The sequence below is a fragment of the Momordica charantia genome (genome assembly GCF_013281855.1).
Source record: "Momordica charantia cultivar OHB3-1 chromosome 6 unlocalized genomic scaffold, Mcharantia_2.0 BLBB01000006.1, whole genome shotgun sequence".
NCBI lineage: Eukaryota > Viridiplantae > Streptophyta > Magnoliopsida > Cucurbitales > Cucurbitaceae > Momordica > Momordica charantia.
In genome coordinates, this window is record NW_028275164.1 from 12,096,232 (window position 1) to 12,109,202 (window position 12,971).

General features: G+C 36.8%; 1 protein-coding gene across 2 annotated transcripts in view; it reads right to left on the reverse strand.

Annotated features, from left to right (window-relative positions):
• The window catches only part of LOC111018256 (vacuolar protein sorting-associated protein, putative (DUF1162)), an 89,544-nt gene that overhangs the window by 50,237 nt on the left and 26,336 nt on the right, over positions 1–12,971 (reverse strand). For both annotated transcript variants that reach the window (XM_022294272.2, XM_022294271.2), the window contains exons 7-11: positions 3,946–4,007; positions 2,395–2,587; positions 1,253–1,321; positions 1,073–1,152; positions 79–228 (exon numbers count right to left, since the gene is read on the reverse strand). In XM_022294272.2, the coding sequence (XP_022149964.1) occupies positions 79–228; positions 1,073–1,152; positions 1,253–1,321; positions 2,395–2,587; positions 3,946–4,007 (554 nt within the window). The remainder of the gene's footprint in view (positions 1–78; positions 229–1,072; positions 1,153–1,252; positions 1,322–2,394; positions 2,588–3,945; positions 4,008–12,971) is intronic.

Below are 12,971 nucleotides of genomic sequence, written 5' to 3' on the forward strand. Positions count from 1 at the left end.
ACCAGAACATGATTTTCCAGGTATGTACATACAAAGATTACATGCAAATGCATCCATAAATAATAAATAAACACTTACAATCTGTGTCCAAGATATCTCCATGAAGTTTTCTTTAAATTCTTTCGTACATCTGACAAGACAGATTCTTGTGCGTAATGCCACCATGATATTTGCCAACCCTTGACTTTCCTTGACAGGGGAGAGCACCAGGGGCGAAATCTTCCATATCTGCACAATAAAAGATTAGGTGCACTGTGAAATATAGCCCTTATGTAGTTATGTGCAAAAGGTGTAACTACAATTAGGAAGAAGTCAAATTCAAGGAAAATAATTAACAGTAAAAGGACAACATGGTCACTGGGTCGGGTAATTTCTGGGTCCTTCGTCGGTAGTTGTGGATTCAAAGGTACAAGAAGAGGGACACCATTTGCCGCACAACCACTTTATGAAATGCCATGTTTTAATAAGCTTTTGAGGCTTACGCCTTGAGGCTTGCCTCAGCAAGCCTCTAACTTTTAGCCTCGAGACTTACACCTTCTTTGAACCATAAGAGGCTTATGCCTCTTCGAAAATGCATTGAGCTTGAAGTCTTTACGCCTCGAGTAATGATTAGAACAATATTAGTAATTTGCCCGATTCTTACAAAATATAAAGGTTTCTTTGCATATGGAATGCACTGTAGGTGTGGTGACTGTTTAAAATCAACAACAAATGTTTGGTATGGGTAGCAAAAAGATTCCAAGATTTTTGCTTTTATTAATAATCAAGTTATTTAATTGAATTTATCCACCAGTAGCAGTGCATCCAATAAAAAAAGTAGGACCAGATAAGGGAAGTTTAGAATCCATGCATTGGAGAAATTTGAAAGAGCAGTATAAAAACTAACAACGCCTACTTCCTTCCTCTTTGAAAAAGTAGACCAAAAAAAAAATTAATTAATAAATTAATCACAGGAAAGAAAGGAGAAAAGAAAGAAAGAAAAGGATGCAAAGTAGCAGAAATTACAGCTTAAGAACAATAGGCAAAGTTAAAGCAATAGATATGCGACATCTAACAAAAACAATTAACTTACTTATCTCTTAATCGGCATATGCAAAGATAATCCCATAAATTCAATATTTGCTGCAACTGAACGTCATTCAAAGTGAAAACCTAAACGAGGAAAAATATGCATGATATAAACATTAATCTCCAAAAATATAATCGAATATTTTTCCAGCACAATGGGAAAATTAGTTGACAATGCACCAACCAGGCTATTTAAGTCGGCATTAACAGAATATTGTGGAGTACTATTATCCAGCTTTCCTGATCGGTTAACCTATAAAATGAAATAAGACCTTAATGTCATTCTTTATCAACTGTCAACAACTGCAAGCATTAAAAAAATTGGAACTTCAAATCTGTAAAATAAAGATTTCTTTGTCAAGACAGGCCTTATAAGCACTTTTTGGGAAGTAATAATTAAGTACTTCCTAAAAATACTTTTTGGAAATACCTAAAACTTAGTCTATTTAAAGTGCTTTCAAGAATGTAAAAGAAGGTCCTTGACCGGCTATGTAATGCTGGTACTTTTTGTTTCTTTGGTTGGTGTATTAAATAAATCTAAGCAGTTATGTAATTACTCCCTCAAGGACAGATTTCCAAAATTATTTCGAGTATCTTCAAAAAATCTCCGAAGACAAATGCAAAATTTGTTCAGAGCATTATGATCTAGCAAATTCAAAGCTTCTGGTGTTCTAGCTTCATTCTTCTATGCTTCTATATGTCATTTTTTAGATTGTTTTTTCTTTTTATTTTTCCCTCTAGAAATTTGAATCCTTCAACTTTTTTGTTTCTTTTCATTACCGAAGGAAAAGTTTGTTTCTTGTTATTGAGGGAGCATTTTTTCACTCCTCTCGTCCTTGCCACTAGTGAAAGCGTGAAGGACTACTACTCTAGATAAACCCTATTCGCAAACACGCCCAAACTACAACTTTAAATAAATAGAGGATCTGGTTCGATTTTTTAAGAGGTTTTACCATCTAGTAAAGTGTTACCTTTAAGAAGAAATGATAATAATAATAATAATAATAATAAACCCATAAATATCAAATAATTGTTCTGCAAATTTGGAGCAAAGGTTTGCACTGTATTTTATAGCCAACTCACAGGTTCCGGCTACCATGAGTTACTTCCACTAAAATTAGCAGTATATAGTTCAGCAAATTCAAAAGTTCCAACTAAATCTCTTTCACAAAACAAAATAAAATGAGAAAATCAAAAGCAAATGATAATGATGATAAAAAGGGGAAAATGGAAAACAAGGCATATATTTTGTAACATAGAAACCTTTATCAAGAAAAAGAAGCAAAGACTATTCAACAATCAAGTTATTCATATTCGGATACCTACCAAAAGTGACAAGACTGCATCACATGGAGCTAATATGAAGTCAACTTTTTCTTCAAATGGGTTCACTTTAGTCCCCACTGCTACCTCGCATCCCTCCACATGAACTTCACTTTGACATGAACAATAGATTTCCAAGCCTACAATTTCCACTGTTTTGTTGACTTGGCTTCCTCTCACCCATCCACCCAATGACCTCGATAAATGAGAGAATCACAATTGAGATAAGTTTAAAGTTTGATGTTTAACATAATACCACAAAAAGTTCAATGGAAATTTTCCATGCTGCACATTCTTGCCTGCATTGATAAGAGAACTACTAAACATTCAAAAATCTAAACAAAAAAAAAAAAGAAAAATCACAAATGTACCTTTCAGTAAAAAAAAAAATAGAACTTTTTTTGGTCAAAAGTTACAAATAAGTAATTGTATCTACAACTCCCTTTAGGAGTAAATAGAGAAATGGAAAAAAGAATAAACATCATGGGAAAAAAAAAAGTTAAGTCCTTCAAATATCCAACAATGTGATATCTGTATGGACGGAAAGCTGTACGGTGAAGGGGACTATTCCAGCATATTTACAAATTTTTTTACACACTGGTCACAGTAAGGGCATCACTAGTGCAGCAAGCCATAGAAAAATTGATCCATTAATTCATCAAGATAATTTTAGATCTATTCACAGAAATTGTGTGCCTCACACACATAGTTAGGATTTGTATCATAATACAAAGAAGAATGACAAGATTAATCCGTTGGTTTTTTACAAAAAAATACTAAAAGAGAAATTATGTGGACTGGTGAGAGATGGAAAACCTACCAACGTGTTTTCTCCCATGAGAAACAAATTCATTAAAACTGATCTACAGAGAAGAAATAGACCATAGGTAGGAATTGGTAACAAGCCCTTTGCTGAAATTTTCATGGCTGTGTGGTTTTGCTAATGGGATAATTTTTGTTGTTTGGGAATTTTGCAGGAATAGTTTTCGTTGTTTCGGCTTGCAAGATATTAAGTGTTTTGTTCTACAATGTTTTATTCTCTTGTAACAATTGGAGTTTATTTTTTTTATTTGGCTGTTTTAGTCTTTTTTCGCTCCCTCAGGACTTTACATCTTTGAATATTTTGCTTCTTTTTTATCTATCAATGAAAAGTTTGTTCTTCTTCAAAATTTAAAAAAGGAAAATGTAAGATAAGACATCCTCCAAATTTCGAAAACATTAAGACTAGATGTTATCATAACTTTTAAGTCTGCGCTCTTCCTTCTTATGTTAGCCTGGTTCATAAATTGCCCTTAAAACTTTTTGAAATGATGCATTTAGTCTTAAGCCAAACGTTCTTGACATAAAGCAATATGTTACATGAATAGCAGTTGCAAAGAGAACAAATTGTATTACTAGAATATATATCAGCCATAACTCAAAAAGAGTTAACTCAAAAAGAGTGCACCAAGCATTAAGCGACAGTTGAACGTACTTGAGTTCCAACTACATAGCATAATTATTCACAGGAAGTAGGCATGCGAAGATAATACAATATACCAATGAAATAACTACCCCAACAGAATTTGTTTCATTATCCTCAAGCTGGAAAACTTCAAGCCAAGCTTTATATATCCCTGCGGTGCATGCAGCAATAAGGAATACAATGAGATCATCAAGCCACTGGAGTACAAAAAACTAACAGAAAATCTCAGATAGACCACAGTATTCTTAATTTTGAGAGAATAGAAATATTCTAATATAACAAATATGTGCAATCTAGGGATTAAGAAAATTCATCTTGAATAATAAAGGATGCAGAAAATGTTCTCTTCTCTCTCCTTCAGCATAGGACTCCCAAGGTATTCTCTAGTTCCAAGTTGGGCTTTCTTCTAGATTAGCTCTGATATCGAGATTAAGATCTCTGTTCAGATTTGTTTTATATTTGGTTTTAAGGATTTGCAAAGTATGAATTTGAAAAGTTGTTGTATTGGGAACAAGTTTTATTGGGTCCCAGCTCCACTGGTTTGAGAGCATTTTGGTGGATTATTTGCATCTTCCCCTGCATTTTAGGTTCTTCAAGCAAGTCAGAGATGAACATAAGACTTGTCGTATTCAGAAGAAAAGCTCCATGTATGGTTGAATTCTGGAATTAGTTGTTTGGCCCTCCTCGGGTGGAAGAAAATATATCTATGTGCTTGCTAGTTTCAACAAATTTGCTTGGTCAGTTTTTTCAAAAATGATTGCTAAGGCTTCCTCAAAGATGCATTGAAAGAATGAATTTGTAGAAGACGGTTCAAAAGCCTTTAATCCCCAGATAGGGCAGTGGGGACCTCTAGCCGGAGCTCCTCAAACCTGAAGTGTAAGTTGAGGGGATGCTCAGTGAGAAGAACCGTCAAATGGGAGAGAGTTGCACTTGCAAAGGCAGTTCAAAATAATTTCTGGGTTAGGAAATAAGATGAAGTTTTCTCGATAAATTGGGATAACCTTATGTTTATCATAAAGCTTTGTGCTCATGATGATCGAAAGAAAATTCCAACTGATTTAAAAGATCGATTTTCACAAAGTTGTCAATTTAATCCTTTTATGGCAGACAAAGCCTTGCAAAGGTTTGAGGATGGTCGAATGCTGAAGAAAGATATATTATTTTCTTTTTAACAAGAAACAAACTTCATTGATAATATGAAAATGAAGAAAAAACTTCAAGGATATAAGCTCCCAAAAGAAGTAGAAAAAGAAAAAGAAAAAACAAACGAAACATAGAAACCAAAAACCATGAAATAGATGACAGCTGAAGCCCAAGAACAAATGTTGAAAACTATTATTAAAAATGCTCATCAATTCAAAAGGACTGCTGAGGAGAAAACCAAAACAATCACTTAACACAAGCTGATCACCAGAAGTAAAGAAACTGAAACCTCCCTCCACGAAGAGAAGACACGAAAGCGATAATATCTCAACCCTCAAAACTGCTGCAAAACGGAATCAACCAAAAACCTGTTGCCCATAATTAAAACCTACCTATTCAGTGATTACAACTAGGGTCAGGCCAACATGTAGTGTTTTAGTTGTTATTTTAAGGTTTTCCTTTAAGATCTAGCTTTCAAGCTTTGTTCTTTAGTTAGTTGTTAGTTACTACACAGTAACTAGTTTTTACCGTGTTATGAGTTGTTAGCCAAACTCTATAAATAGAGGCTGATCTCTTAATAAAAGATATCTTTCAATCTCTCCAAGAAACCATTGTGTTTGTGTACATCAAGTTGGTATCAGAGCACCCAAATTTCTGGGCACCAAATGGCAGGAAAGAAGTCGATCACCGGTGACTCTTCCCTCATCAACAAAGAAATGGAGCAGACCTCCATTCTCTCGCCACGATCGCCAACCGAACGCTTGCTGTCGATTGAAGGGGAGGTGAAGGTCATCCAACAGGATGTTGGCGAGATTAAACACATCTTGGAGATTATACATGAGAAACTTGAAGCTTTAAGTGTGGAACGATCCCCGGTCCGACGCACCACAGGACAACAAGAAAGATTGGATCAAGAAGTACAGAGGGAGGATCGAAGAAATTTATTTCAGCAAGAAGGGCAAGTAGATCCACTAAGAAGACCACAAACAATCCGTTTGGGTCCAAGAAACCTCTAAGAACCACGACATTTCAATCAAGAACTGAACCAGAATCCTTTGTTTCAGCGGCGGAATGAGTTCAATGCAGATTCTTCCAGTGAGGAGGAGGAAGAACTACCTGCCTTTCAAGTGACAGGTTTGGTAGATATCCTAACCCACATAGAAACCAAGATAGTAATGAATACAAGATGAAAATTGATCAAACTACCTTTAATGGTAAAATGGATATTGAAGGGTTTCTTGATTCGGTAAAGAATGTCGAAAATTTTTTTGGTTACATGGGAACACTTGAACATAAGAAGGTAAGACTTGTAGCGTTAAAACTCAAAGGTGGAGCTTCGGCGTGGTGGGATCAGCTGGAAATTAATAGACATCGTTATGGTAAAAAACCCATTCGAAGTTGGGAACGTATGAAGAAACTCATGCGGGAACGCTTCCCTCCTGTTAATTTTGAACAAATTTTATATAATCAGTATCAAAATTGTAGACAGGGATCCCAATCTATTGCTGACTATTCTGAAGAATTTCACCGCTTGGGAGCTCGAACAAATCTATTGGAAGGACAACAACATCTTGTGGCAAGATTCATTGGGGGATTACGCTCGAATATTAAAGAACAGATCGCGCTCCAACCAATAGGTTATTTAAATGAGGCCATCTCTACGGCCACAACAATTGAGGAACAAGTTGGAAATCGATTCAAAAAACAGTACACCCGAAGGACCAATTGGGAACAAGGTGGAACCTCCAAGAAGCCTACTTTGACGAGTGACAACATTTCCTCTCCCAACCGTACCATTCCTACGACAAAAGGTAAAACTCTGGACAATGATTTAGTCAAATCTAACCACACTGATTTGGTGAGAGGAAAGAAACAGGGCAATATATACCATCGCCTACATTAGGGAAATGTTTTAGGTGTGGACAAACCGGTCATTTATCCAATGAATGTCTGCACCGTAAGATAATCAATATGGTCGAAGAGGATGTCCTACAAGAGGACAGCAGTGAGGAAATTGTTGATGATATTGATTATACGGTACCAGACGAAGGTGATATCGTTTCATGTGTTCTTCAACAAGTGTTGTTAACTCCTAAGTCCGATATTGCTTATCAACGACATGCTCTCTTTCGGACTAGGTGTACTATCAATGGCAAAATCTGTAATGTCATAATTGACAGTGGTAGCACTGAAAATATCATTGCTAGCAAGTTGGTTACCGCGTTAAACTTGCCCCTATCACCTCACCCCGCTCCGTATAAAGTTTCTTGGATTAAAAAAGGGGGCGAGGTACAAGTGACTCAAACGTGTGCGGTAGCTTTGTCCATTGGTGCTACCTAGAAGGATCAAATTATATGTGATGTTCTCGACATAGATGTATGTCATGTGCTATTAGGACGTCCGTGGCAATATGATACTCAGGCTTTACATAAAGGGAGAGACAATACTTGTGAATTTCAATGGATGGGGAAAAAGGTGGTTCTCCTCCCTGTTAACAAATCTAAATCTATCCCTCTAAAGGATAGTGATAAAGGAAAGGGGAGTTTATTCACTATTACATCAGCCAAGCGATTATTAATCTATCCTAAAGAACCTATCCTGGGATTGATAATAAAAGACTTCGCTACTCATACGGATGGTCCTATTTGTTCCCCTATCGTGCAGAAACTATTAAATGAGTTTCCCACTATTATGGAGCCACCACCCGGATTACCTCCCCTTCGGGACATTCAACATCATATCGATTTTTTCCCCGGAGCAACGCTCCGTAATTTAGCGCATTACCGCATGAGCCCATCGGAGTATAAGATACTACACGATCAAGTACACGAGTTGCTTCAAAAAGGGCATATAAAACCAAGCCTTAGCCCTTGTGCAGTCCCCGCCCTCCTTACCCCTAAAAAGGATGGTTGTTGGCGTATGTGCGTTGACAGCCGGGCAATAAACAAGATTACTATAAAATACCGGTTTCCTATTCCACGGATCAATGATCTATTGGACCAATTGGGTGGCGCTACAATTTTTTCTAAGATAGATCTTAAGAGTGGATACCACCAGATTCGCATTCGACCCGGGGATGAGTGGAAGACAGCTTTCAAAACAAACGAAGGTTTATTTGAATGGCTTGTGATGCCATTTGGATTATCAAATGCACCAAGCACTTTCATGCGGCTCATGAACCTGGTATTACTCTCATTCATTAACAAATTTATTGTTGTTTACTTTGATGACATCCTAGTGTATAGCCAAACTATGTCTCACCATATGGACCACCTTAGATCACTATTTTCTGCTCTTGCATCCAATAAATTGGTCATAAACTTTAAAAAATGTCTTTTTGTACCAAATGAAATTTCTTTCCTTGGCTTCATAATAGGACACAATCACGTAAAAATGGATCCCTCTAAAGTACAATCTATTTCTGAATGGGAGGAACCTAAAACCGTGAAAGACGTACAGTGTTTTTTGGGACTTGCATCATTTTATAGGAAATTTATTAGGAATTTTAGTTCTATTGTTTCCCACCGACAAATTGTTTAAAAAAGGGCAAATTCTCATGGGATACTCCACAAACTGAGAGCTTTCAACTTATAAAGAAAAAACTATGTCAAAGTCCAATCCTTGCCCTCCCAAACTTTGACCTTCCTTTTGAAGTAGCTGTAGATGCCTCTGGGTAGGAATAGGAGCAGTGTTATCCCAAAATAACCATCCGCTAGAATACTTTAGTGAGAAACTTAGCCCGTCTCGCCAAAAATGGAGCACATATGAACAAGAACTTTATGCTTTAGTTCGAGCATTGAAACAATGGGAGCATTACATCTTAAGTAAGGAATTTGTTTTATTCACGGATCACTTCTCATTAAAATTTTTACACACTCAAAAAACCATTAGCCGCATGCATGCTCGTTGGTTGTCTTTTTTACAAAGGTTTGAGTTTGTTATCAAGCATAAGGCCGGACATACTAATAAGGCTGCTGATGCTCTAAGCCGGAAACATAGTCTTTTAACACTCCTTAGAGGAGAGATTATTGCGTTTGATTACTTACCTGATCTCTATGAGAAAGACCAAGATTTCCAAGATATTTGGCATAAATGCATTAACCACTTGGCTGTCGAAGATTTTCATATTGTGGAGGGATATCTCTTTAAAGGGAACACCCTTTGTGTCTCTCATACATCGCTTCGGGAAGCAATTCTACATGACGCTCATGCTGGAGGTCTCGCCGGACACCTAGGCCGTGATAAGACACTGGACATCATAACAGCACGATTTTATTGGCCTCACATTCGAAAGGATGTGGCCAATTATGTTAAGAAGTGCTTCACATGCCAATCATATAAGGGCGCTACACAAAACACCGGTCTTTACACACCGTTACCCATACCAGAAAGTATCTGGGAAGATCTGTCAATGGATTTTATATTGGGACTTCCCCGAACACAACGAGGCTATGATTCGGTAATGGTGGTGGTGGACCGCTTTAGCAAAATGGCACAGTTTGTGGCCTGCAAGAAAACATCATATGCGGTAGCTATTGCTACCCTATTCTTTAAAGACATCGTACGGCTTCATGGTATACCAAAATCAATAGTCTCGGATCGGGACGTTAAGTTTTTAAGCCACTTTTGGCGTACACTATGGAAAAAGTTTGATACATCCTTAAAATTCAGTACAACAAGCCATCCTCAGACGGATGGACAAACGGAAGTCACATACCGGTCATTAGGCAACCTCATTCGGTGCATAAGTGGGGACCATCCTAAACAATGGGATATTTCTTTGGCTCAAGCCCAGTTCGCGTATAACCACATGAAGAATAGAACAACAGGGAAGTCCCCGTTCGAGATTGTATATACTAAGCTTCCTAGGCTAACTTTAGATCTCACTAATCTGCCTACATCTGTTGATCTCAGTTTGGAGGCTGAAGAAATGGCTGACATGATAATGGAGCTCCATCAGGAGGTTCGCAACCACATTGCCAGGACAACTGCCAAGCATAAAGAAGCAGCGGATAAAAAGAGGCGGCCAAAGGAATTTCAAGTCGGAGATTTGGTGATGATACACTTAAGGAAGAGTAGATTTCCTACGGGTACTTCTGCTAAATTGAAGAAAAAAAAGCTCGGTCCTTGAACGGTTCGGCCCTAATGCATACAAAATCCAACTCCCAGCGACTTATAATGTCAGCCCTGTTTTCAATGTGGTTGATTTATACACATACCATCCGCCAGATTCTTTCGTCATCACATCTTAACTCGAGGACGACTTTTTTTGGGTTGGGGAAAATTGTAGTGTTTTAGTTGTTATTTTAAGGTTTTCCTTTAAGATCTAGCTTTCAAGCTTTGTTCTTTAGTTAGTTGTTAGTTATTACACAGTAACTAGTTTTTACCGTGTTATGAGTTGTTAGCCAAACTCTATAAATAGAGGCTGATCTCTTAATAAAAGATATCTTTCAATCTCTTCAAGAAACCATTGTGGCTGTGTACATCACAACATCTTCAAAATATTTTTAAAAAAAAATCATTATCTGGGCAAGAAGCTTTTTCAACTACCAAAGTCTGCTCCCGAGGAGGAGAAGGAATGAAATCCATTTTTGCAGAGGAGTTTATTTATCCTCTGCAAAAAATAAATTAAATTCCTCTGTTAGGAAAACCTCTGATAAATCTTTCATTAACAACCTCTTGCTCTCCTTAAAATTCTGCTAGATCTTCACTCCCAACACGAACATTGAAATCTTCTTCATCATCAGACAAAACGTTATCCTTGATATGTAAATTTGACTGCTCACTTATTGAATTGATGATACCATGACTCAGAGGTGAAACACGCTTTTGGAACCCTCCTATTTCCTTTGTTAGCTTCCGAATGTGGAAAAAAGATTTTGTCAATGGAAAATGGCGCAAGCTGGGTGCTTATCATGTGAAAATTGAGGAAGGGTGTTTTAGCAAAACACAGTAAGGAGGAGGTGATTATAGTGTTCGGAGGATGAGTGAGAGTTTGTGACTTACCTCTAGAATTTTGGAATAAGCAATGTTTCAAGGCTATTGGATCTCATCTTGGAGGTTTGAAGAGCATTGTATCAAAAACCCTTAATTTATTGGATTCTTCAAAAGCATGGATTCTAATAGAAGAAAATTTTGTTTGGTTTCTACCTGCCTCAATCAAAATAACCTCCCCTTCTTTGGGTTCTTTTTCAGTTCATTTGTTCGATTCAAATAAATATGCAAGCGACTTGGATATGAAATCAAATTCGATTGAAGACACTTCAAATCCATTGGATGTTCAAAGATAACAAAGTTTTTGCAGATGAGGAGTCTTCATTTGGGAAGGAGTCCTTTTTTATTGAGAAGAGAGTAGGGCAGAAAAGGCATTTATGGATACGTTATTGGAAAATCAAACGGCAGTTTTAGAAGTTAATGTGACGACGGTTTGTAACCCTAATTCTCAGCGGAAAGTAGCACTAATTTTGATCCAGATATTTTGCCACGTAGAAATTCCGTCCCCCTCTCCCAGTCTTTTATTCAAAAAGGCACTTTCACAGAATAAAGTAAATACAATTCAGATAAACAAGAACGAAAATAGACATAAAATCATCTTCAATGAGCAATATCAGCCAAGGACCACCATGGTAGAAGCCAAAACACTTCAAAAACAAATCCTAGAACACCAAAGAGACTTCAAAACCTACATGAGAGAAGAAGAAACCGAAGAAGGAAAAACCTCAAAAGCGACCTCCAAAACCCTTCCATTTGGATAAATCCTTAGTAGGAAAGCAAACAGAAAATTTCTCATCTAACCTACGATCTTCACATAGAAATTTCCTAACTTCTGCAATTTACCAATTGCCACTTCCTCTTTCAAGCTTTGTCCATCACCAAATTTTAGAACAGCTTTATCCACCATAAACGGACAACTTTGAGAAAAATTCCCTATTAAAACAATAGCAATTTCGTTCCAATAGCCATGGACACAATCTAGTAATGCCCATTAGATTAACCCAATCCAACTCCACTACCTCTGTCTCTTTCTTAACCCAATATTGGTTATTACTTTTAGGAAATGTTTCTTCCTTCAAAACATACTTCTTTAAATTTTGAGAAGAGACTTCCTTCTTTGTCGCTTCTCCACTACTGCTGCTGGCTTCGAGGATAGATCATCTTTTATAAGCTTGTTCCATTTTCCTTTAATGACCTCGGCATAAGAAGACTGAGTCCTTAAATTCCCCTTTTGTGAGCTTTCCTTTGTTCTTGATAAGTAGACCTTAATCACGTCCCAAAAGCTAGCCATCCATTTTTTTCAATCGCTACCTCGAGTACTAGCCTTTTTTTTCCTCCTGAGATTGGCCAAACCACCCATTCTATGTGAAACTTCAGATTTAACTTGAATTTCTGGATTCTACATGTACCAAAACTATTTCTCTTTTAATCGAAAAAGAAATCTTGTAATGGTAAATGTATCAAGGCAGCAAAGCTCAAACCACAATACGTGTGATAGTTTCAGAGGAAGCAGATCCTTCCTACTCATATCTTTTAGTTTTAACTCATTTTGTTGGGCTATCTTTTTGTATGTCATTCTGTTTTCTTTCTTCTCAATAAATGCTCAGCTTATCATCAAAAAAAAAAAAAATGTAATGTATTTTCCTTGTGGAATGTATCGATACTCAAGGAAAACTTTTGTTGAGCTACTTGATTTTGCAGTTTCTAATGAAGCTAAAGTATACAAGAAGTTGATTTTTTTTTAACAAGATACTAACTTTACATTGATGAAATGAAAAGGAACAAGAAATTGTCAACGAATACAAACTCTCGAAAGAGTGAAAGAGAAAGGATACAAGAAGTTGATAAGTTGTGGATTCATTATTAGGCTTCTTGATTTTGTGTGATCAAAGACAACATTATTGTATACACGAATTTTATTTTAGTTCGTTTACGAAAACTTTAATGAGGTTTTCATGGCAGCTTCATTTTTCAATGA